This window comes from Rana temporaria, chromosome 1 (assembly GCF_905171775.1).
Source record: "Rana temporaria chromosome 1, aRanTem1.1, whole genome shotgun sequence".
Lineage (NCBI taxonomy): Eukaryota > Metazoa > Chordata > Amphibia > Anura > Ranidae > Rana > Rana temporaria.
The window spans coordinates 366,455,851-366,482,553 of record NC_053489.1 but is presented as its reverse complement, the minus strand read 5'-3'; the positions used below and the strand labels follow the sequence as shown (position 1 = coordinate 366,482,553).

General features: G+C 44.8%; 1 protein-coding gene and 1 long non-coding RNA gene across 4 annotated transcripts in view; one reads left to right on the top strand and one right to left on the bottom strand.

Moving 5' to 3' along the window:
* Nucleotides 1-26,703, top strand: part of ATCAY (ATCAY kinesin light chain interacting caytaxin) — a 100,055-nt gene that overhangs the window by 53,838 nt on the left and 19,514 nt on the right. For all 3 annotated transcript variants that reach the window (XM_040322209.1, XM_040322213.1, XM_040322215.1), the window contains 2 exons: nt 2,604-2,702; nt 6,249-6,284. In XM_040322209.1, coding sequence (XP_040178143.1) covers nt 2,604-2,702; nt 6,249-6,284 — 135 coding nt within the window. The remainder of the gene's footprint in view (nt 1-2,603; nt 2,703-6,248; nt 6,285-26,703) is intronic.
* On the bottom strand, nt 335-17,492 carry LOC120910462. Its single transcript, XR_005741532.1, has 4 exons — nt 17,281-17,492; nt 11,771-11,862; nt 6,206-6,242; nt 335-421 (listed from the first exon to the last, which is right to left on the bottom strand). It is a non-coding gene; the product is annotated as an uncharacterized LOC120910462 (long non-coding RNA).

Here is a 26,703-nt window from a genome sequence, read left to right as displayed (position 1 = left end):
ATTAGAAAATAGAAAATTCGGAAATTAGAAGATACGGAAATTAGAAAATTATGAATTAGAAAATAGGAAATTAGAATATTCGGAAATTAGAATATAGGAAATTAGAAAATTCGGGAATATTCGAAAATTTCCGAATATCAGAGTTCCCAATCTTCGAATTTCCGAGTTTCTGAATTTTCTAAAAAATTGAATGAAACGAAAATGAAAGTATTTTTCTTCAGTGCACATGTCTATCAATCAAAAAGCTTTTAAAAAAAACTTTAAATATTCCACATCTTTCATACATTAGTGGTGTTGTTAAACTTTTTTAATTTATGTTGATTTTAAAATCATTCCTACTTTTCCAACTTTTTCTTCCGGATTTAAGCTATTCATCCAGTTAGCTTTAGCAATTCAGCTATTCGGCATTCCCACGCATTTTCTGCAGAAAAATGCATTTTTTAGTTATTAAATAGAGTCCACCTGTGTGTAATTTAATCTCAATATAAATACAGCTGTTCTATGAGGCCCTTAGAGGTTTGTTAGAGAACTTTAGTGAACAACCAGCATCATAAAGGCCAAGGAGCACACCAGACAGGTCAGGGATGAAGTTGTGGAGAAATTTAAAGCAGGGTTAGGTTATAAAAAAATATCCTAAGCTTTGGACATCTCAATCCATCATCCGAAAATGTCACTAGTATGGCACAACTGCAAACCTACCAAGACATGGCCAACCACCTAAATGACAGGCCTGGACAATGAGAGCATTACTCAGAGAAGCAGCCAAGGCCCATGGTAACTCTGGAGGAGCTGCAGAGATCTACAGCTCAGGTGGTAGAATCTGTCCACTGGACAACTATTAGTCATGCACTCCACAAATCTGGCCTTTATGGAAGAGTGGCAAGAATGCCATGGTTGAAAGAAAGCCATAATAAGTCATGTTTGCAGTTTGCGAGAAGCCATGTGGGGGACACAGCAAACATGTGGCCAGATGAGACCAAAAATGTATTTTTTGGCCTAAAAGCAAAAATCTTTTTTTTTAGGTTTAGTTTCTTCCTCTTGTATACGGCATAAACTAACACAAACACACCATTGTAGTGAAATCATATATAGTGGAGTCCGGTTAGATAGTTGATATTTAGGTATTATTATGATGACTATAAGTTATGTTGTTCCGCAGCAACACACCAGAGAGTGCATATAATTGACTTCCAATACAGAATAAAGTCCAAATTCCACAGATGATACAAATCCAACAGAGTAATTCAAAGTCCCATTTGACTAGAACAGTTCTAGACCTGTGCCATATTCAGAGAATATACAGAGAATATTCTGAGTGACAAGACTCACCTCCAGGATTATATTCCCTATCCACTGAATAGCTGAGCAATTTGATTGTCCGTCTTTGATCTACATCCTGTCTTTCAGAGTGACAGATAATGACCCCAACCAAATGTTTCCCATGAATGAATACCCCCTCAAGTCTAATTAGCATCAATAAATACTTCCTTATGTATGTAAACAATTTATCATTTGAGGTTAACAGGCCATACCTCACACACACCTAGGTAGTCTTGCATAAGATTAACACATCTAAGGGTCTTCTGTACCTTTTGATATGTTAGAATTTAGCTGGCTTGGACAGTTCAACTGAATTCCTGGTCAATATGGTAATGTAATACAATATATTGTGCCATACATACCTACACATATATATTAATATTACAACAACCATCCCCACTGTGAAACGTGGTGGTGACAGCATTATGTTGTGGGGATTTTTTTTTCCAGCAGGGAGAGGGAGGCTGGTCAGAATTGGTGGAAAGATGGATGGAGCCAAATGCGGGCAATCTTAGAAGAAAACCTGTTAATCTGCAAAAGACTTGAGACTGGGGCGGAGACTCACCTTCCAGCAGGACAACAAACCTAAACATACAGCCAGAGCTACAATGGAATGGTTTAGATTAAAGCATATTTATGTGTTAGAATGTCCCAGTCAAAGTCCAGACCTAAATCCAATTGAGATCCTGTGGCAAGACTTAAATTGCTGTTCACAGACACTCTCCATCCAATCTGACAGAGCTTGAACTATTTTACAAAGAAGAATGGGCAAAAATATCACTCTCTAGATGAGCAAAGCTGATAGAGACTTCCCCATAAAGACTTGCAGCTGTAATTTCAGCAAAAGGTGGCTCTACAAAGTATTGACTCAGGGGGGCTGAATACAAATGCACTTTTCACATATCGTCTTTGTAAAAAAAATTGAAAACCATTTATCATTTTCCTTCCACTTCATAATTATGTGATACTTTGTGTTGGTCTATCACATAAAATCCCAATAAAATACATTTACATTTTTGGTTGTAACATGACAAAATGTGGAAAATGTAGCTAAAAAACAACTGCTTTGTGTAAAGATTTTAGCATACAAGCATAGGACGAGACAATTGGACAAAGATGCACCACTTTAAAACAGTCAAGCCTAAGAAAATAATCCTTAGATAGCATGATAAGCTTTTTTGTCACACTCTTTCTAGGAAAAAATCCCTTTGTGTTTTTTTATGTCTGGTTAATATAGTTTATTATTGCTTATACATCTCTGTTTTCTTTTGCCACTTATTCAGTGTGAAATTTATCAACAAGATACAGTATGTGCATAGTCTAGAAGAACTGGAGCAAATCATCCCTATGGAAAATGTACATATTCCTGAATGTGTATTTCAGTAAGTTGAAAACATACTATGATTAGAAACATGGGCCCTAGGTGTTCAATTTATAATTGTGTTGTCTATTTCATTGTATATCCCATTAATTGTGTGACTTACATATTACAAGACTTCTCAAACATGAAGTGCAACAAAGCAATTCTGTAGCTGCTTAAGAGTCTCAAGGCTGTGCTTCGTGGACTGGGTGTTATGGCTATCACTGGGTTACACAAACTCTGTGGATGATTGTGTTTACCCAAATTAATATTTAATTAACAAGGCCATCTAGTTAGTAACATAGAGGGCCACCGTGTTACATTGGAACCACCCATATTTTTTGAAGCCCCAAAATCATAACACCAAATGCCCACCTATGTTGCTGTATTCTTGACTTCTAAATATTGTTAAAGGAAACCTGTCATAAAAGAAACAGGAAGACTGACATTCTGACCTCTCCCCCTAAAACTGCTTGGTTAACTGTCAATAAACCTTTTGTAGAGGACAGAGTCTGTCTAGTACCATTGGTCATAAAGAAACGGATTATGTTTGAAATAAGACTGTTATTGTAGACATTATCTATATAGTTACATAAGGGGAGTTCTGCTGATACAATGTTTTGATATATTTAAGAAAGAGACAACTTACTCTAATGAACTTTATTTTAGCATCAATAGATAACATGCAAGCTGGTATTTTCTGCATGCTTTTAAGGCTTTGCAAGTGTTGTCCAGTGTCTCTCTGTTCCCAACAAAGCCAACCTGATCAGTGTGGAGGACGATGGAAAGGATAGTTTGGAGTATGGTCACAATCAGGGCCGGCCTTAGGTGTTCTGGCGCTCTGTGCAAGCTAATTCTGTGGCACCTCCCCCCCCCCCCCCATCCTCACCCCTCGCCCCCTGGTCAACTAAACATACACAAAGAGGAAAAAATAATTGTAACAATACATTTTGGAATGGATTTACATCACTATTCATATAGTATTATATGTATATGGAGATTGCAGAGTATATGCTGTATTTTTAAATACGTTTGAAGCGTATTAATACTTGGATTATCCTTTGTTTTTCCACCATCATTCACAATTATAAGATCAGGGAACCCACCCATCAGTGTCCCCTGCCCCAAAAGACCCCCATTCGACTACCTTAATGAAAGCAGCTTCAAGCCAGGAACTGTGGGAGCCGGAGTTTGGGGTGGAGCTCCTCTACTGTAGTGCTATTTTCCTTCCTTCCATTGTATGGGGGGCCTTGGGGAGAAGTGTGTTGGCATGACACATCTAAACTGGTACACTCACTCACAGAGTGGCTGTCAGCAATAATTGGGGCCCCATGCAGCCTACCTCATGGGTCCCCCATCCCCTGAGAAGCGAAAGAGGTGGGAGGAGGGAGGTGAGATAAAGGGGGGAGGAGGCAGGAGAGAGGGGGGTGAGAGAGGGACAGAGAGGAGGGGTGCTGACAGAGAGGAGGGGGGTGACATAGAGAGAGGAGGGGGGATGAGAGAGAGAGAGGAGGGGGGTGACCGAGAGGAAGGAGGGGGTGACAGAGAGGGAAGAGGGGGGATGACATACAGGGAAGGGGGGGATGACATAGAGGGAAGAGGGGGATGACAGAGAGGGGGGTGACAGAGGGAAGAGGGGGAGGTGACAGAGAGGGAAGAGGGGGGTGACAGAGGAGGAAGAGGGGGGGTGACAGAGAGAGATGATGGGGTGAGAGAGAGAGGAGGGGGTGAGACAGAGAGAGGAGGGGGTGACAGAGAGAGATAGGAGGGGGTGACCGAGAGAGAGAGAGGAGGGGGTGACAGAGAGGGAAGAGGGGGGTGACAGAGAGGGAAGAGGGGGGGTGACAGAGAGGAAAGAGGGGGGGTGACAGAGAGGGAAGAGGGGAGGTGACAGAGAGGGAAGAGGGGAGGTGACAGAGGGAAGAGGGGGGTGACAGAGAGGGAAGAGGGGGGGTGACAGAGAGAGAGAGGAGGGGTGACAGAGAGAGAGGAGGGGTGACAGAGAGGAGGGGTGACAGAGAGAGAGAGTAGGGTGACAGAGAGAGAGAGGAGGTGGTGACAGAGAGAGAGAGGAGGGGGTGACAGAGAGAGAGAGAGGAGGGGGTGACATAGAGAGAGAAGAGGGGGTGACAGAGAGAGAGAGGAGGGGGTGACAGAGAGAGTGTAGGGGTGACATAGAGAGTGTAGGGGTGACATAGAGAGATAGAAGGGTGACAGAGAGAGCGATAGGAGTGGTAACAGAGAGAGAGGAGGGGTGACAGAGAGAGAGGGGAGTGACAGAGAGAGAGGAGGGAGGTGACAGAGAGAGGAGGGGGTGACAGAGAGAGAAGAGGGGGGTGACAGAGAGAGAGAGAGAGAGAGAGAGGAGGGAGACAGAGAGAGAGGAGGGGGACAGAGAGAGGGGAGGGGGGACAGAGAGATGGCAGAGGAGTGACAGAGAGAGAGAGGAGGGGGGTGACAGAGAGAGAGAGGAGGGGGGTGACAGAGAGAGAGAGGAGGGGGGTGACAGAGAGAGAGAGGGGAGGGAGACAGAGAGTGAGGGAGACAGAGAGAGGAGGGGGGCCTCCATCATCCACAGACATACAATGCCTGGGATGCTGGCTGGCTGAATGTGGGATGACTTACACCACGGCCTTAGAAATGATCCACGACACCATCTTGCTGACAGAGCTGGCACCGCCCGGGATCTAGCCTGGTAGAGGTGCCCCCCCCCCCCACCGGGCACCGGAGAGTTCTCCCCCTGCTCATGTCACCATGCCCCCCTTCCCTCCCTCCCCCGAGGTGTCCTCGTCCAGGGAAGAGTCACGATGCAGTGTTGTTGGTCCCGGGGAACTATCACTACTATCACTACGTGACAAGAAACAATATCTAGCAAGTGGACATTGATGGTCAGACTTTCAGGCCAATGAAGTATGTTAAAAATTATATTTAATGACATATAAATATTTATATGTCATTAAATATAATTTTTAACATACTTCCTTGGCCTGAAAGTCTGACCATCAATGTCCACTTGCTAGATATTGTTTCTTTTCTAACTATTACTACAGATGTGGCCCATGTGAGTGCTATCCATATGTTTTTTTCTTTTTTTTCTCCCCCGAGTTCCTGGCCCTGTGCCCCGGCAGCACAGTGCAGGGAGGGCGGGCTGTGTGGGGTGATTGGTGAGATGAGTGCGGGCACCGGCGTATAGTATAGCTGAGGGTGGAGGGCACAGCATGGCAGCCTCAGGGCCGGCCTTTGGGGTGTGCGAGCTGTGATGGCCGCACGGCGCCCCTGTTGCCCATGGCACCCTGTGCGGCCGCACAGCTCACACACCCCAAAGGCCGGCCCTGGTCACAATGATTTTAGATGTGAGCTGAGAGGGCTTGCATTAAGGGGAGTTGCATCAGTCAGATATTGCACTGCATGTACAGTACTAAGTATGCACTTTGCCATTTAATCAGCATGCTTATTCTATGTCACTGACCAAGAAAATAGTGAACACCAACTAGTCATGCAACAAGTATTATTAAAAATGCTTACCTCTCTAAAATGATGCATTATTTCTGTATGTTTTGTGCTATAGGTATGATGAAGAAAGAATCAAAGCCAAGAGAGAAAGGTACTGTTAGTAAGCATTAAGATAAACTGCTATCATTGAAAACTTATTTTGCATTTATGTATTTTACAAAAGTATACAAAAGTGCCTAAGTTGATAAACATCCGGATAATAATAAATTAGTGTTTATACTGGCTAGGTGTACATAGGGAGCTTACAACCCCATGTCTATATAATATGCACACAAGACCAATATCATGAGAAAGTTGACCTCCTGGTCTGTGGCTACAAGGCATCAGTACTAATATTAGTTAAAAGACTTACAGTTGCAAGAAAAAGTATGTGAACCCCTTTGAATGATATGGATTTCTGCACAAATTGGTCATAAAATGTGATTTGATCTTCATCTAAGTCACAACAATAGACAATCACAGTCTGCTTAACCTAATAACACACAAATAATTAAATGTTACCATGTTTTTATTGAACACACCATGTAAACATTCACAGTGCAGGTGGAAAAAGTATGTGAACCCTTGGATTTATTAACTGGTTGAACCTCCTTTGGCAGCAATAACGTCAACCAATCAGTTCCTGCAGTTGCAGATCAGACGTGCACAACGGTCAGGAGTAATTCTTGACCATTCCTCTTTACAGAACAGTTTCAATTCAGCAATATTCTTGGGATGTCTGGTGTGAATCGCTTTCTTGAAGTCATGCCACAGCATCTCAATCGGGTTGAGGTCAGGACTCTGACTGGGCCACTCCAGAAGGCGTATTTTCTTCTGTTTAAGCCATTCTGTTGTTGATTTACGTCTATGCTTTGGGTCGGTGTCCTGTTGCAACACCCATCTTTTGTTGAGCTTCAGCTGGTGGACAGATGGCCTTAAGTTCTCCTGCAAAATGTCTTGATAAACTTTGGAATTCATTTTTCCTTTGAGGATAGAAATCCATCCAGGCCCTCACGCAGCAAAGCAGCCCCAAACCATGATGCCCCTATCACTTTACTTCACAGTTGGGATGAGGTTTTGATGTTGGTGTGCTGTGCCTTTTTTTCTCCACACTTAGGCCCAGATTCTGAAAGGACTTACGACGACGCAGCGCCATGTACGCCGTCGTAAGTCCTAATCCAACCCGTCGTATCTATGCGTCTGATTCTTAGAATCAGTTACGCATAAATATCCATTAGATCCGACAGGCGTAAGTCTCTTACGCCGTCGGATCTTAACTGCATTTTTTTTGACCGCTAGGTGGCGCTTCCGTCGAATTCCGCGTTGAGTATGCAAATTAGCTAGATACGCAAATTCCAGAACGTACGCGTGGCAGACGCAGTAAAGTTACAATGTTTACGTTAGGCTTTTCCCGGCGTATAGTTGCCAATGTTAAGTATGGCCGTCGTTCCCGCGTCAAAATTTGAAAAAGTTACGTCGTTTGCGCAAGTCGTTCGTGAATGGGGCTGGACGTCATTTACGTCCACGCCGAAACCAATGACGTCCTTGCGGCGTACTTTGGAGCAATGCACACTGGGAAATTCCACGGACGGCGCAAGCGCCGTTCCGCAAAAACGTCAATCACGTCGGGTCACAGTAGTTTTACATAAAACACGCCCCCCTGATCCAAATTTGAATTAGGCGGGCTTACGCCGGCCGATTTATGCTACGCCGCCGCAACTTACGGAGCAACTGCTTTGAGAATACAGCACTTGCCCGTGTAAGTTGCAGAGGCGTAACGTGGATACGTTACGCCCACACAAAATTACGCCGCTAGACGAGAATCTGGGCCATAGTGTTGTGTGTTCCTTCCAAACAACTCAACTTTGGTTTCATCTGTCCACAGAATATTTTGCCAGCACTGCTGTGGAACATCCAGGTGCTCTTGTGCAAACTGTAAATGTGCAGCAATGTTTTTTTTGAACAGCAGTGGCTTCCTCTGTGGTATCATCCCATGAAATCCATTCTTGTTTAGTGTTTTACGTATCATAGATTCGCTAACAGGGATGTTAGCATATGCCAGAGACTTTTGTAAGTCTTTAGCTGACACTCTAGGATTCTTCTTCACCTCATTGAGCAGTCTGCCCTGTGCTCTTGCAGTTATCTTTACAGGACAGTCACTCCTAGGGAGAGTAGCAGCAGTGCTGAACATTTATAGACAATTTGTCTTACCGTGGACTGATGAACAGCAAGGCTTTTGGAGATACTTTTATAACCCTTTCCAGCTTTATGCAAGTTCGACAATTCTTAATCGTAGGTCTTCTGAGAGCTCTTTTGTGCGAGACAAAATTCACATCAGGCAATGCTTCTTGTGAAAAGCAAACCCAGAACTGGTGTGTTTTTTTATAGGACAGGGCAGCTGTAACCAACACCTCCAATATCATCTCATTGATTGAACTCCAGTTGGCTCACACCTCACTCCAATTAGCTCTTGGAGATGTCATTAGTCCATGGGGTTCACATACTTTTTCCACCTGCACTGTGAATGTTTACATGGTTTGTTCAATAAAAACATGGTAATATTTAATTCTTCGTGTGTTATTAGTTTAAGCAGACTGTGATTGTCTATTGTTGTGACTTAGATGAAGATCCGATCACATTTTATGACCAATTTGTTCAGAAATCCATATCATTCCAAATGGGTTCACATACTTTGTAACGGAAGGGCCCGTGGGACCCAGAAGCTCCCCGATGCCTCTTATGTGTAGATCACCCTGTGTCTCTAATAGGGGCACAGGGTGAATGAGAACCCCACTATGGTCTGGGCTAGTCAGATTTAATGCGGTATACATATATATATATTGTGTGTTGGCTGTAGTGTACTATAAAGCTTGCTGTGGTAATTAAGTCTGCTACTGTGATGTAAATGAATCTAGGATGGCTTCTAAGGATATGTCATTGTGGCTTGTGCTAATTGACACTGTATTGTGTGAAGGAGTCCTGTGATAAAAGTGTATTGCAAGTTAACAGACAGTCTAAAGGTCATGTAAATTAGGTCAGAGCCGGAGTCAGCATGTCTGACTAAAAGATGTGTATTGGGGCTCATTAGGAACCATTGTATGATGTTGTGGGTGGAGTTGGGTCATTGTTCATTTTGGTTACTGCAGGATCCTAACTGTATATAAGAGCCTGATTTTCTCAATAAAGGGTCTATTCGTGTGGAACCTCAAACAGAGCTGTGTGTCTCGTTATTGGGGTTTGTCTGCCTGACTGTGGAGTGTTGGTAGCTGTCTTGGGTTTGGGAATGGAATATCTTAAACGGCTTTAACCCCTGTCCCATTTGGGGTTCCGTTACATACTTTTTCTTGCAACTGTATAAACTGTAAAATATAGAAATACAGTTAAGATTCCTGTGTGCTCATCAAGTTAACATAAAAGATAATGAAATGTACAAATTATTTTAAAATATTTTAGTCAATAAAGCAATCATAAAATTCTGTATCATTGTAAATATCTTAATTTTTTTCTTAAAGGAGGAGTCCACCTAGAGCGTTTTAGGGTAACAGGAGTGCAATTCGTTTTGCACTCCTGTGACCCGTTTTCAGCAGGGAACGGTCTAAAATCCGAATTTTAGATGTATAAAGGCTCTGAGACAAATGTATGAATGTGTCTCAATTTCAACAAATACTGTATGTAGGAAAATAATCAAATCAAACTGTGAAACAATGTGTAAAATTAAATTTACAGCAGCAATATACTGTATATTTCTATAACCACAATGATAGTTTTGGAAGCAGAAATTTCATAACAATGTTCATACATTCCTCTCTGAAAGGAAACCTGTGCCAAGAGAAATATTGCGGCTGTCATTACTGAACTTAAAGCAGTATTAAAATCTCCATTTTAAATATGTTGAATTCCACAAATACACTACTTAGTAATGTATTTTTGGGAAGCGCACAGCAAGTAAATCACATGATGATTCTATTTGGGACTATATGCCCCATCATCATCCTTCTCCCATACCAGGCCTCGGAGCCTTAGTCATTTTAGTAAATTGGAAGAGGAGCAGGGATGGGGCTTGCATGGCTTCAGGGCTGCCAGTGAGTGTGCACAGGCATCATATGGACATATGGCTGTACTCAAAGTCAGCAGTGTGCTTTTAAAACTCTGATCAGTGCTTTAAGCCTTATTGGCCAATTGGCTGTTGGTTTACAATAAAAAAAATAAACCACCCACCTGGGTGAGAACAAAATCCTGCTAGCCCAAAATAGTAGTAAAATTAAAAAAATGCTCCCAAGGGCCTATAGGCAGCTAAACAATTTTTTAAACTAGATCAAATATATAAAAAATAAATTCTCTTTATTGTGTATAAATATATATGGGACATGAATTAAAAACGACATGAGCTCTGGTATGCATGATATTGAAAAAATTAGATGTCAATGTAACATATGCAGATAAAAAGAAATGCAAAGTGTATTTCTCAACACTGGATCCTCCCGCCTCGGAAAACCCCAACGCGTTTCGATGGTATTCTGTCCTGATCTTCCTCAGGGGGATGAAGACATCTGATGTTATAAAACATATCAAAATTATAGCATTGTACAAGAAGGCAGAAGTGCACATATATGGACACATCATCCAATTAATTTAGCCATTATTTGATCAAAAGAATCATACCTTCAAATTGGAATATTGTGTGTAACCAGAGCCAACTAAAAACATAGGGACAGGGGGCCAGATTCACAGAAGAGATATGACGGCGTTTCTCTGAAACGCTGTCGTATCTCTTAGAGTATCTATGCGACTGATTCATAGAATCAGTTACGCATAGATAGCTCTTAGATCCGACAGGTGTAATTGTCTTACACCGTCGGATCTTAGGATGCAGTACCTCGGCCGCCGCTGGGTGGAGTTTGCATCGTATTCCAGCGTCGGGTATGCAAATGAGGTTTTACGGCGATCCACGACGGTTTTTCACGTTCGTTACATCGTTGCTAGAATAGCTTCCCGTCGCAAAGTTAGTCGTCGTTTTACCTGCCCTAACTTTACACAGCCCATGTTAAAGTATGGCCGTCGTTCCCGCGTCGAATTTCTACATTTTTTTTTCTTGCGTAAGACGTCCGGGAATACGAAAGTACGCTACGCACGTCGCCGTTCGAAAAAATGACATCACTTCGCGCAAAGCACGGCGGGAAATTTCAAAACGGAGAATGCGCAGTAGGTCCGGCGCGGGAGCGCGCCTAATTTAACTGGCACACGCCCCTTTGAATTACGCGGGCTTACGCCAGAGGCCGCCGGCGTAAGTTTTCACGCAAGTGCTTGGTGAATCAGGCACTTGCGATGAAAACTTGCGGCGGTGTAACGTATATACGATACGTTACGCCGCCGCGATTCTACGTGAATCTGGCCCAGGGTGGTTTCCAGGTGGTGATCTTTCTGGAAAGTGTGCAGAAGGTCCAAGGGGACAATTACACCTGCTGGATGTAAGGAAATGGAGAGAAGCGCACACAAGCCTGCAATATAGATAATATGGTTGAATGAAGATGATCATGTTGTGTTATTCAATTGTAGATGGTAAATAATTTCATTATGTGTCATGTATTATTGGCTTACCCACAAAAAAGCCCTTGGTGGTAAAAAACACTCAATATTCAGCAGACACCTTGACGGGAATTCCTTTAAAAATATAACGTGTGTGTATCCCACTGTCAAAAGAAAAGAGCAGCACACAGGACTATTAATTGATGCTCCCTCCTTCAATATTGGACACATATGTAAAATAGGATTATATATAGAAGGGGTAAAGTAAAGAAAAATTGATATAGTGATCTCTTTACCATAATTATGTACAGGCATACCCCACGTTTAAGTGCGCAATGGGGCTTATGTAGTCAATTCAAATCCAATGTTGGTTATCCCTACAGATCCATTGTTCACCGAGACACATGTGTAGTTTCCAAGTTTTAAAGGATCAAGGATTCATGTAAGGAGATCATTTTGATCCTTCACATATCCAGGTAGGCTGCATATGAGGAATCATATTTACATTTTTGTAAATATTTTATTATATGTTTTCATGTGGCAACACTGAAGAAATTAAACTTTGCTACAATGAAAAGTAGTGAGTGTACAGCTTGTATAACAGTGTAAATTTACTTTTCCCTCCAAATAACTCAACTCACAGACATTAATGTCTAAACCATTGGCAACAAAAGTGAGTACACCCCTTAGTGAAAATGGGCCCAAAGTGTCAATATTTTGTGTGGCCGCCATTATTTTCCAGCGTGGGCATGGAGTTCACCAGAGCTTCACAGGTTGCCACTGGTGTCCTCTTCCACTCCTCCATGACGACATCATGGAGCTGGTGGATGTTAGAGACCTTGCACTCCCCCACCTTCCATTTGAGGATGCCTCACAGATGCTCAATAGGGTTTAGGTCTGGAAACATGCGTGGCCAGTCCATCACCTTAACCCTCAGCTTCTTTAGCAAGGCAATGGTCATCTTGGAGGTGTGGTTAGGGTCGTAATCATGTTGGAATATTGCCCTGCGGCCCAGTCTCTGATGGAAGGGAATCATGCTCTGCTTCAGTATGTCACAGTACCTGTTGGCTTGCATGGTTCCCTCAATTATCTTCTAGCTCCCCAGTCCTGGCAGCCCTCATGCAGCCCCAAACCATGACACTCCCACCACCATGCTTAACTGTAGGCAAAATTGTCCTTGTACTCCTCACCCGGTTGCTGTCACACACGCTTGACACCATCTGAACCAAATAGATTTATCTTGGTCTCATCAGACCACAGGACATGGTTCCAGTAACCCATGCCGTTGGTCTGCTTGTCTTCAGCAAACTGTTTGTGGGCTTTCTTGTGCATCATCTTTAGAAGAGGCTTCCTTCTGGAATGACATCCATGCAGACCAATTTAATGCGGTGTGTGGTGTATGGTCTGAGCACTGACAGGCTGACCCCCCACCCTTTCAACCTCTGCAGCAATGCTGGCAGCACTCATATGTCTATTCCCCAAAGACAACCTCTGGACATGACGCTGAGCACATGTACTCATCTTCTTTGATCGACCATGGCGAGGCCTGTTCTGAGTGGAACCTGTCCTGTTAAACCACTATATGGTCTTGGCCACTGTGCTGCAGCTCATTTTTAGGGTCTTGGAAATCTTCTTATACCCTAGGCCATCTTAATGTAGAGCAGTGGTTCTCAAAAATTGCCGTGATCCCTTGATAAAATTTCCCAAGTTGTGGGGACTTCTAACAGTACTATTATTATTAAGTAGCGTGGGTTTTTAGCACCCAAGGCAAGACAAATAATTTGCACCCCTAACCCACGGACATTTAGGGCTCCCTGAGTCCCTTCCACTCGTACAGTATTAAATTACATTTTAAGATGTACCACTCTTTCTCTTTGTTCTCCTTTCTTTCCCTTTTATCTCTCTCTATCCCAATTTCTTGTTTTTTTCCCCAATTCCTCTCTCTAGCCATTTTTCTTGTTCTTTCTTATTCTTTCTCTCCCTTTTCTTGGTCCCCCCCTATTTCCTCTCTCCCTTCCATGTATTCTCTAATTGTATTCCTTCTCTTAATCCTTGGTGGGGTGGGAGAAATGGGATGAGTGGAAGTGCTGGAAGGGAGTTGGGATGAGTTGCAGTGCTAGTGGGGAGTTTGGATCAGTGGCAAAGCTAGCAGGGAGTTGGGATCAGTGGCAGTGCTGGTGGGGAGTTGGAATAAGTGGCAATGCTGATGGGTAGCTGGGATAAGTGGCAATGCTGGCGGGGAGCTGAGATGAGTGGCAATGCTGGCGGGGAGCTGGGATGAGTGGTAGTGCTGGCGGGGAGCTGGGATGAGTGGCAGTGCTGGCGGGAAGTTGGGATGAATGGCAGTGCTGATGGGAAGTTGGGATGAATGGCAGTGCTGGTGGGAAGTTGGGATGAATGGCAGTACTGGAAGGGAGTTGGGATATGTGACAGTGCTGGGGGGAGTTCTGATCAGCCAACTTAGGTGCTCTTAATCAATATTAGTCGTCTGCTGATCTGAGAACTGTAGTGGGGACTTTTAATGGCAACTATAATCACAGATAGTGTTTCTCACTGTGTCTCCTGCTTCACTGTGTCTCCGACTTTGTGGGATCTCATAGCAGTGACACATATGCCAAAATCAGGCCCTCCCACTTCACATTCCTCACCAGTCAGCTGACCTCTAGTCTCTATAAAAATGGGAAATTCCACGCTTAGGATAAATATGAAGGTTGCAGCCTCCCCTAATGAGCTCCCCAAAGGGGAACTCTAGAAATATAGAGAACAGAGATGTTTGGGTTAGTGGCGCTACCTATAGACAGAAGAGTGATCTTCCAGGTCTCTCTTTATATGGCTGTTTTGTAAAAAAAAACTGAATGGGATCTAGATGGTCACAAAGATCCTCAGTGGTATACCTCACTAGTAATACCGTTAGCCGTGATCTGTGCAATAAAGGATAACAGTGTGTGCAATACAAGTCCCCTATGTGAGGGAGATCCCTCCTATGCAATGCTAAACTAGTGATTATTTGAAATCCTGAGAAAATACCTTTACAAATCCTCAGGGCTAAACAAGTGAAACTAATGTGATAAATACAGTACAAAATAAACTGTAAACCAGGTACACAATATATAGTTCATGCATGATTGGGGGAACCCCTCACAAAAAGTGCTAATGTGCTTGTGAAGGATTAGAATCCTCATACGTCCCTTAAGAGGGAATATAGTAAGTACTCAATATTAAATAATAAGTGAAAAAGCAGTGCGTCCAATAGTCAAAGTAACATGACATATAAAGAATATAAATAGAAGGTCATAAGTAATTTGGCAGTTATCAGTCCAGTAATTCATACTATATTGCTTTAAGGGATCCCAGGTACATAAAAGTAAAAAAAGAGCCAACAGAAAGTTCCAATGTGAATTGTGCTCGCTGTAGCACGATTTAGCAGGTGTCTTTCGTGCTCCCCCTCTTAGGTCCCCACTCACCAGCTCCTTTAACCCCTACAGGGGTGTCTCGCATATAGACTAAATCCAGATGGCTTTCATGATTGGTTCTCCAAGTCGCAGCATCTGCAGGCTCTCCAGTGTCTCTCTTTGATGTCACTTGATATCCAAATATTAGGCAATTGCTGATACATTTATGTGTGCTCCTCATAAGAAAAAGATAATGGCTCCCATAGTGTAGTATCAAAAAGATTTGAAGTTAAAAAAATATATATATATTTAAAATATATATACACTAAAGAGATTCTTTCCCTAGGGAAAAAACACTGCGCTAACACGTGAATAAATATATATTAACCTAATTAAAGAAGCCGCCAGTACCTATTACTCAAGATACCCAAAGTAAAAAAGACATAAAATACAAAAAAGGTACAGTGCTAAAAATATTGAGTGATAATAACCAAATAAGTGAAAAATAGTGACAAATTCAAAAAAATGTGAATAAGATGATATAAAATAAACGTTTATTGTATATCATCTTATTCACATTTTTTTTAATTTGTCACTATTTTTCACTTATTTGATTATTTTCACTCAATATTTTTAGCGCTGTACCTTTTTTTGTATTTTATATATACACTAAAAACAAGTGCCAATATATATATATATACTTACACTAAAAACACCATCGCAGTGTTAATGGTGATCCTTAGCAGAAATCAGAAAAAACGCTATCAGGTTTAAACAGCAGAGTGAACCTGAGCCAGGGATAGCAGCGTGCGCTCCAGCTGTGTTCCACCTGACTATCTCTCATAATTGGAAGTGATGTAGTGTGCGTGGCTCCGTCTTACGCATTTCATCATTGACGTTGTCTCAGGCGGTCAGACCTCTAATCTCTGCCCCCCAGCCATTCTGTAAAGAGGCTGAGTGGGTGGTCGCGTGCTCCAGGAACAGCCCAGCTGGGCAGCCACAGGCTCTAGGGCAGCCCTGCTGGGTGGCCGTAAAAAGGCTGGGAGAGTGGTGCAGGTTTCAGGAACAGCCCAGGATTCGGAGACCCCTGGCAAATCATCATTCGACCCCCGAAGGGATTCCGACCACAGGTTGAGAACAATTCCTTTTTCCGGATCCTTCGAGATTTCTTTGCCATGAGGTGCCATGTTGAACTTCCAGTGACCAGTATGAGAGCAATAATACCACATTTAACACACCTGCTCCCTATTCACACCTGAGACCTTGAAACACAAGTCACATGAAACTTAGGGGTGAATTCACTGTTGTTGCCAGCGGTTTAGACATTAATGGCTGTCTGTTGAGTTATTCTGAGGGGGCAGCAAATTTACACTCTGTTATACAAGCTGTACACTCATTACCTTACATTGTAGCAAAGTGTCATTTGTTAAGTGTTGTCACATGAAAAGATAATCAAATATTTTCAAAAATGTGAGGGATGGGCTTTCTTTGTGAGATACTAGATCTTATCGGCTGCTGGTTTTCCAGCATGCTCGTCTGACAGAAGCCAGATCAGCTGCCATACATACGGGCTGAATGTCAGACAGTTTTTATTGAACTGGCCGATGTGGTCTAGCATCCGGCCCGTGTGTACAGGGCTTAAGGGTGGCTACTGGGACTGCATGGCAGTGGAGCCATCCTAATACAAAAAAGAAAACAGAATCATAGGCAAAACTTTTCTTCTTATTTTGTATAGATTAAGGGGGGGGGGGGGGGGTTATAACTTTTTATGTTACATGTTACACCCATATTTTGGATGTAACTAGTTCAGCATCAGACCCCTCTCTTTCCGATCCCCCCCCCCCCTTGTGGCAGCAAGCCAGGGATCTTTTCCTTCAAAATAAATTTGAATTTTTAGATTTTTTTCGGTAAAAAAGTTAACTTATCCTTAATTAATACTTTAACTTCTGAAAATATTAGAATCACATTGACTTGACTGATTTTGAAACTTCCGGATAAAGGGCCTGTAATTACAGTATACATCGCTCCCAAAACGCCCTGCCCATTGAAATGAATGAGCAGTGCTTTTTTAACCCCTTCTTTGGGGTTAAAAGCGCCCCGCACCTACAGTATATTTATTTCTACATTGTATTTCAATTATTTTGAGGCTACTCCTGTTACTCTGAATGATCTTAAACTTTGTAAACTTACTCTGTGATGATCCCCGCACATTCAATTCCTTGAATTCTGTGACATGTATTCACTATGCCATACTGATAATCGCTGCTGTGCCACACATTTTGCGTAGTCTGAGAGGAGTTTCAGGAGGTGGAGTCAGTACAGAAATTACTGCTTGCAAGCAGAAAAGTACCATGGGATATGTAGTCCCTAGAAATGGAAAGTAAAAGGCAGAGGAGAAGGTGCAATGAATGCAAGGAATCCAGGAAGTTTTGAAAAGAGATGGCTATTAGACAGGCAAAATTCACAACATGAAACCTAAATGAGATGGCAGCACTAATAAATATAAATGATATGTGCTAAAAATACTGCTAATGTGCAAAAATTACAGGTGATTTACCCATGTATTGTTTAACTACCTCCCGCCTGCCGTATTGTAAAATGACGACGAGCAGGATCCTCTCTCGTTCTGGGGCGCCGTCATATCACGTCACTGCAGTGTCACCGCCGAGGCGCGCAGCGCGGAGATTGCAGTCATGGCGTGTTCCTAGGACAGGGCGCAACCCTGATCTGGGTAAAGAGCCGATGACTTAGCTCTTTGACCGTGTGATCGGCTGTGTCCAATCACAGCCGATCACATGTAAACACGGAAGTGCCATTTTTCGTCTCTCCTCGCTGCACCCTCTGTCAGTGCCCTTCAGTGACGCCTCATTAGTGCCAATAAGTTCAGCCCCATCAGTGCCCATCAGTGCAGCTTATCAGTGCCCATCAGTGAAGCCTCAGCAGCGCACATCAGTGAAGGAGAAAAATAACTTATTTACAAAATTTGCCGACAGAAACTAAGAAAAACTTGTTTTCAAAATTTTCTCATTTTTTTATTTTGTTTTAGAAAAAAAGAAAAAACCCAGTGATGATTAAATACCATCAAAAGAAAGCACTATTTGAGGGAAGAAAATTATAAAAATGTCATTTGGGTACAGTGCATGACCGGGCATTTGTCATTCTTAGACCCCATAGATTTACCAAAACTATGTAGTGCAAGGGTCTGCCTGATTGCATATAAATTTAAATTCTAATGCCGCATACACATGCCCATTTTTAATGGTCTAGAAAAAACTATGGGCTAGATTCAGGTAGGACTTACGCCGACGTATCTCGAGATACGCCGCGTAAGTCTAAATGTGCGTATCTATGCGCCGTACCCACAGAACTAGATACGCCTGAAAATAGTCTTCTCCCGACCGACGTAACTTTCCTCCGCCGGCGTATCGTAGGCGCATATTTACGCTGAACGCATCTGGCGCACCAATTGTTTTTCATTCAAATATGCAAATGAGGGAGAAACGCCGATTCCAAAACATACGCGCGTGCGGCGCAGGCTACGCGCAGTGCGCGTAAGATGTACGCCCGGCCTAAAGTTACCCCTCATAAAGCAGGGGTAATTTTGCACCAGACTTGCACAAGTCAGCAGGAGAGTAGCTGCAGCAGCACTGTTACAGATGAGCTAGGCAACTTCACTTGCAGGACAACACATGGCAGCCGTGGTCCTAGCACTACTAATGGGTCCATCGCCACGTAGGAGGGCACGGGAGAGGATATACCGCACGCGCATTAACGTCTTTGGCATGGGTGATTTGGAGGTGTTTCGCATTTTCAGATTCAGCCCTGAAGCCATCCTGGAATTAGCCACAACCCTGCATGATGACATCACCAGCAAGACACATCGCTCACATGCAGTGGAGCCACTGGTCAAGGTACTGGCAACACTGCATTTCCTTGCAAGTGGATCTTTTCAGTGTACAAATGGAGTCGTGCACCAGGTTATCCCCGCAATCCTTACACGCATGTCCCACCACTTCATCAAACCCACCCATGAGCACCTGCGGCAGAAGGCAATGCAGGATTTTTACATGATTGCAGGATTCCCACGCACCGTGGGGGCCATTGATTGCACACATGTGGCACTATGGCCCCCCCATGCCACAGAGCACATATTACGCAATCGGAAGCAGTGGCATTCCATCAACGTACAGGTGATAGCCGATGCCCAATGCCTCATATGGCACGTCCGTGCCAAACACCCAGGGTCCAGCCACGATAGCTACATATACCGTCAAAGCAACATCCCAACAGAATTCGAACAGAACGTGTACCGGAACAGCTGGCTGGTTGGTGAGTGACATGAGAGTCAGGCATGACTGTCCGACCCCATGATGCAGACATCACGAGGGGCACATGCACGACTAACATCATCCTGTCTTTTCCCTTCAAGGTGACTTTGCATATGCACTTGGGCCCCATCTCATGACTCCATTCCGGAATCCCAAAACCAGAGGAGAGAGAAAATACAATGATGCACACATACGTACCCGTGCAGTGGTGGAACACACATTTGGCCACCTGAAGTCCCATTTCCGATGCCTGGACACGTCCGGGGGGGCCCTGTTGTATTCCCCAAACTTTGTGTGCCAGATCATTGGTGCATGTTGCATGCTGCACAACTACATGAGAAAGGGCCTGGAGATTGACATACGTGATGACCTGACCCCCGAACCACACAGTCCCCCCCTAACCGAGGCTACCCCGTCTGCTGAGGGAAGAGCAGTCAGGAGATGCCTGGTGGTAGGCATCTTTGCACGTTAAACACACACATTCATCATGGCACAAGGAGAATGCACGCATGCACACCACTGTGGTTCCTAGCTCACACACACCACATCCACATCACATTGGATTAGCCCAAGTCCACCTTGCAGGACTTGGGAGCAGCAACGCCACGCCAAGGCCCCAATTATGTCGCTGTCCATTCATACCACATTCACACGGTCGTGGGGATAACTTCTTCCCGACGACCCAGGGTGACACACCTTACTGGCAGGTATGTCACCCCCACATTCACACACCAGTCACACTGTAGCTTGCACTACTGACCGTGTGCAGTAATAAATAAAAAAAACTCCTCACCGGAGCATAAATAAAAAAAAAACTCCTCACCGGAGCATAAATAAATAAAAAACTCCTCACCGGAGCATAAATAAAAAAAAAATCCTCACCGGAGCCAACAAAATCAAAAAAAGACACTCAATTGCCCCGTCGTGGGCTCCGCCTGGTGCCACGTCTCTGGCTCCTCACTTGCCTGGAGGCAACTTCAGGTGGGGGTGGGGCATCAGCAGGAGACTCCTCCTCAAGTCTGCCACTCCTGGCAGGTTCTGGCTGCCTGCCCTCCAACGCCAGGGCTATGCGGGTGAGCACCGCGGTGGTCTCTGCGTGCATCCGCAGCTGGTGGGTGGTGGTCTGCTGATGCTGGCGCCTCCTGTGCCTCCCCTCCGGCGCGATGGCAGCAGTATTGGCCTTTACAGCCACTGTGAGGCTCTTGACCTCTGTCACTAGGCGTGACGTCGTGGCCTGCAGCTCCCCAACACAGGTCACAACAGCTGCACAGTTGGCACTTATATCCTGCAGACAGTCAGGTATTTTTGCCGAGGAGGCCAGGCTGTCTGCGAGACGATGCATGTCCCGGGTAACAGCACCCACATGCTGGGTCTGGCGGGCCTGATCCCTCGCCAGAGTTTCCTGGATTGCTTCAGGTACACCCCTGTTTTTTCGGCTGGCCTTCCTGGGGGCAGGAGAGGCTTGGGGCCGTGTATATGGGGAGGCCCTTGAGGAGCTTCCCCTGATGGTGGAGGAGGGTGAGGGTCTTTTCCTGAGGGGGGAGGAGGATTGAGAGGGTTCCCTGATGGGGGAGGAGGGTTGAGAGGGTTCCCTGATGGGGGAGGAGGGTTGGGAGGGTTCAGGGATGCTGGAATTTTCCTCCACGAGGTAGAACACGTCCTCCAGGTCCCCGTGCTCCTCCACTACTTCCTCCAGAGGTGAGGTATGGGCACTCTCATCCCTGGATGGCGTGGGTCGCCCAGCAGCCGACGACGGCCCAGCTCCCTCCGGCACATCTGTGGATGACACAAAGCATTCACATGTTGGTGGATCCACACACTTGTCACATATTTCCTTCCACCCCCTCACATGCTACACACCGTATAGGAGCTAAAACACACTTACCTGACCTCAAGGACTGCTCACCGATGTCGAATCCCTCCATGCCTTCCACCTGCTCACGCTGCAGGCATTGGGCGATCATCTCATCCTCATCCGTCAACCGCATAGATGAGGCTGGTCCTCCTCCCCTGGCATGCTTCCTTATAGCTGCCAGCTTCTCCCGGACCTTACGTCTCAGGTCATTGATCTTCTTTTGAATATCCTCGGGGGTCCTGGTCGCATTGCCCACGGCACTGACCTGCAGGCTGAGCTCCCTCAGGATCTCCTTCTTCCTAGCCTTGATGGTCTGGTGACTGAGGGCACCATGGAGGTACTTGTCATATTCGACTATCCCAGCAATGATGATTGATTTCTCCTCCTTGGAGAAGTTTTTTTCCTCCTCTCCTTGCCTCCATTACCAGCAGCCGCCATCGCACAGCAAAATTACCTTGCTCAGGGGGGGAAAAAAGCAGGATGTAATTTTGCGCCGGACGGACACATGTCTGGGCGTATTTATGTGTTCGGCGTAAGCCAGTGGGCCGGCGTATCCCAGGAAGTTGAGCCGGCGTAGTTGTGAGCATGCGCACATGGGATCGCTCATACGTCCTCGTCACTGCGCATGCTCCGTTCATGATACGCCGGGCATAAAACACTGCTCCACGCTCGGACCATCATTTGCATATGGTTACACCCACTTACACCGGCTTACGCCAACAAAATTACGCTACGACGGCGCAACGTTGGGAGCAAGTGCTTTGTGAATACTGTACTTACCTCTCAGAGTTACGTCGGCGTAGCGCATATGAGATGCGCTACGCCGGTATAAAGATGCGCCAATCTACCTGAATCTAGCCCTATGTTTTTTTCAACCCGATTATTGTTAATCCTGCCTTGACTACACACGATCGTGAACAAAAAAAAGCTCTAGCAAAGCGATGTGACGTACAACATGTACGACGGCATTATAAAGGGGAAGTTCCATTCCGATGGCGCCACCCTTGGGGCTGCTTTTGCTGATTTTGTGTTAGTAAAAATTTGGTGAGAGACGATTCGCGCTTTTCAGTCTGTTACAGAGTGATGAATTTGCTATCTCCATTACGAATGCTAGTTTTACCAGAACGAGCGTTCCCGTCTCATAACTTGCTTCTGAGCATGTGTGTTATTTTCACGTCGTTAAAGCCTACACACGACCATTTTTTACGGCGGTAAAAACGACAACGTTAAAAACGACGCAAAAATTTAGAGCATGTTCTAAATTTTTAATACCCATTTTTAACTTTGCGGAAAAAAAAAATATTTCACATTGCGAAAAACGGTCGTGTGTATGCGGCATTATGCCTTGTACACACAAATTTTTATATTGGTCGTGAAAACCGGTCGTGTGTATACTCCCCAGCAGTTTTCTCGACGAAAAAACTGCCTGCAAAAAATTTAAACCAGCTCTCTTTTTTCTCGTTGTGTTTCGCGAAAAACGATTGCTTGTATGCTTTTTTAGAGGGGAAAAAAACGTGCATGCTCAGAATCAAGTATGCAGCCCAAAGGGTGGCGCCATTTGAAAGGAACTTCCCCTTTATAGTCCCGTTGTACATGTTGTACGTCACTGCGCTTTGGTCGAACATTTTTTTGCAAGAACGTATGTATGCAAGTCAGGCTGTAGAGGAATCACGTTTGAGAAAAACTTTGTTTTTTTCCCTGCCAAGAAAAATGGTCGTGTGTACAAGGCATTAAGGTTTGACCTCATTTTATATGGTTTTGGCAAATCTGAAGACAAAAATCTGCAGAAAATCTAATATTGTGTGTGGGGCCATAGTGTGACAGCCAGGGGTCAAGTCCTGGGGAAAAACTGTGGGAACTCCCACCCAAGATCCACTCCCCCACCAAAAAAAAAAAATGATACGCTCATATGCATAATTACTAAACCACATGTTTTTGTTTTTTTTTTCATTCACTGTACCATAGTTATCCTTTATGTTACTGGCTGCTTCCTGCATATGGATTTATCGAGTAGTGTGCGGGTATCCCGTCACTTCCTCGATGCCGCAATGTCTCCTGGGAGCTTTTGTCATTGTTTCCAGGAGACATTTCAGAGGTCTGCCGCGAGTTATCATGGGATTTAGAAAGAATTTAGGATTACTAAGGTTCGCCTGCCCCTGACAGTGACTCGAGCTGGGCATCGACGCTTAGTGAAGGATTGGCTCAGGCGGCTCGACTGCTCTCGGCTGCTCTAGTCCTGCAAAGGGAACTGCGTTCCTGCTGTGAAAAAAGTGCAGGGACTCCGTTCCCACGCGTTCCCGCAGGACTTGAGCCCTGGTGACAGCGCTGAATGCAAAAAATTGGCCTGGGCAGGAAGGGGGTGAAAGTGCCCAGTATTTTAGGGGTTAAAGATCACACATCATTATAAATGCAGCATAAAAAGCTGCACATAAATGATCATTCAAAAACATATAAAAAAAACATAATAAATGTCAACATCCAATAGTGCTGCACCACAAAAACAAGGGGGTAGATTCAGCTAGGGGCGCGCACTGTTACGGCGGCGCAGCGTACCGTTTTTACGCTACGCCTCCGTAAATTACTGGAGCTACGCTTCATTCACGAAGCATTTGCTCCGTAATTTGCGGCGGCGTTTTAGTAAAAGGGGCCGGCGTAAGCGCGCGTAATTTAAATGATCCCGTAGGGGGCGTGGATCATTTAAATTAGGCACGTTCCCGCGCCGAACGTACTGCGCATGCTCCGTCGGGAAAATGTCCCGACGTGCATTGCGGTAAATGACGTCGCAAGGACGTCATTGGCTTCGACGTGAACGTAAATGGCGTCCAGCGCCATTCACGAACGAGTTACGCAAACGACGCAAATTTTGAAAATCGCGACGCGGAAACGACATCCATACTTACCATTGGCTGCGCCTCCTAATAGCAGGAGCAGCCTTACGGCGGAAACGACGTACGCAAACGACGTAAAAAACGAGTGCAGGCCGTACGTTTGAGAATCGGCGTTAGTATGCAATTTGCATACTCTATGCTGACAACTACGGGTGCGCCACCTAGCGGCCAGCGTCAGATTGCACCCTAAGATACGACGGCATAAGAGACTTATGCCAGTCGTCTCTTAAGGCTACAGTCGGCGTATCGAGCTTTCTGAATACAGAAAGTCGATATGCCAGCGCTACTTAGCAATTACGCTGCGTATCTATGGATACGCAGGCGTAATTGCTTGCTGAATCTACCCCAATGTTTATGCCACACCTCACATTTGTGGAGTTAATGTGCTCTAGGGTGACCACATTTCTAAACTGCCATTCAGGGACACCCCCTGCCCACTTCTCAAAAATCAGCTTGTGCTGTAACGAATCACAACAATTTAAATTCTCCAATCACAAGCAGGATTCTCCAGGCATTCCCGGCAAGGACAAGTACTATCAGTGAGTAAAGCAGTGATGTGGCAGACTTTTTTGGGGGCATCAAATTGGCTCGGAGGGGTGGCTGTGTCAGTTTCATTCCGGGACACTGTATTGTCCTGGAATGAAGGTGCCTGGGACAGACATGCAAAATGCGGGACTGTCCTGGGCAATCCGGGACACGTGGTCACCCTAATGTGCTCCCTACGTGATCCCAGTATCTGCTCACTCAGATATTTTTGAACTCTTACATAAGTGAGCAGGTCAAATAGCATTCTGTTAATCTCAGCAAATCCTCAATCCTATACACAAAATTGTAGAATAAACCACCTGTAATACAATCAGCATGCACTGTTACATCAATATCAGACTTGGTGTGGCGTGCCTCCAAAGAGTTGCAGTGACATCAACCAGACGTGTAATGAGTGCACTGGCTTTTTCTGTATTCTTACCTAGATTCAGGTACGGCGGCGCATCTTTAAGGCGGCGTAGCGTATCATATTTACGCTACGCCTCCTTAAGTCAGAGAGGCAAGTACTGTATTCACAAAGCACTTGCCTCCTAACTTATGGTGGCGTAGCGTAAATGGGGCCGGCGTAAGCGCGCCTAATTCAAATGAGGATGGGGGGCGTGTTTTATGTAAATTACTCGTGACCCGACGTGATTGACTTTTTTACGAACGGCGCATGCGCCGTCCTTGTACATATCCCAGTGTGCATTGCTCCAAAGTACGCCGCAAGGACGTATTGGTTTCGACGTGAACGTAATTTACGTCCAGCCCCATTCACGGACGAGTTACGCAAATGACGTAAAATTTTCAAATTTCGACGCGGGAACGACGGCCATACTTAACATTGGCTACGCCACCTAGAGGGCAGCTTTATCTTTACGCGGCGTATCTCTTACGGAAACGGCATATCTTTACTGCGACGGGCGCACGTACGTTCGTGAATCGGTGTATCTAGTCATTTACATATTCTACGCCGAACTCAACGGAAGCGCCACCTAGCGGCCAGCGGAAAAATTGCACCCTAAGTTACGACGGTGCAGGCCGTCGTATCTTAGCTAGGTTTAAGTGTATCTCAGTTTGAGCATACACTTAAACTTACGACGGCTTAGATTCCGAGTTACGTCGGCGTATCTACTGATACGCCGGCGTAACTATTTGTGAATCTGGCTATCTGTCTTTTAATAAAACAGCTCTCTTTCTCTCCCATATTTTTTGGCATGTGTCTTCACACATGATGGTATTAACATTTGTGCAACCTATAGAATTGGGGATTTGCAGAGATCAATTGTGGTATTTGCAGTATACAACTACAGAGTGCTACAGAATGCTATTTGACCTGTTCACTTGTGTAAAGCCTCGTACACACGATCAGTCCATCCGATGAGAACGGACCGATGGACCGTTTTCACTGGTTAACCGATGAAGCTGACTGATGGTCCGTCGCGCCTACGCACCATCGGTTAAAAAAGCGATTGTGTCAGAACGCGGTGACGTAAAACACAACGACGTGCTGAAAAAAAAAGTTTAATGCTTCCAAGCATGCATCGACTTGATTCTGAGCATGCGTGGATTTTTAACCGATGGTCCTGCCTACTAACGATCGTTTTTTTCCCATCGGTTAGGAATCTATAGGTTACATTTAAAGCAAGTTGGCTTTTTTTTAACCGATGGTTAAATAACCTATGGGGCCCACACACGATCGGTTTTGACCGATGAAAACGGTCCATCAGACTGTTGTCCTCTGGTTAACCTATCGTGTGTACGAGGCCTAAGAGGTCAAAAATATCTGCTGCTAAGAGTCACCCAGGGAGCATATTAACCCCAAAAATGTGAGGTATGGCACGAATCCTGCATTTGTGGGGGAGCTTGCACAGAAGATTTGTGTTCTCTTGACTTTCTTTGCACAAGCGCAGCACTATTGGATGTGGACTTTTAATAAGCGCTATATGTGTTTGAAATGATAATTTATGTGTCATTTTTACATTGCATTTATGATAAGTGTGACCTTTTCACAATA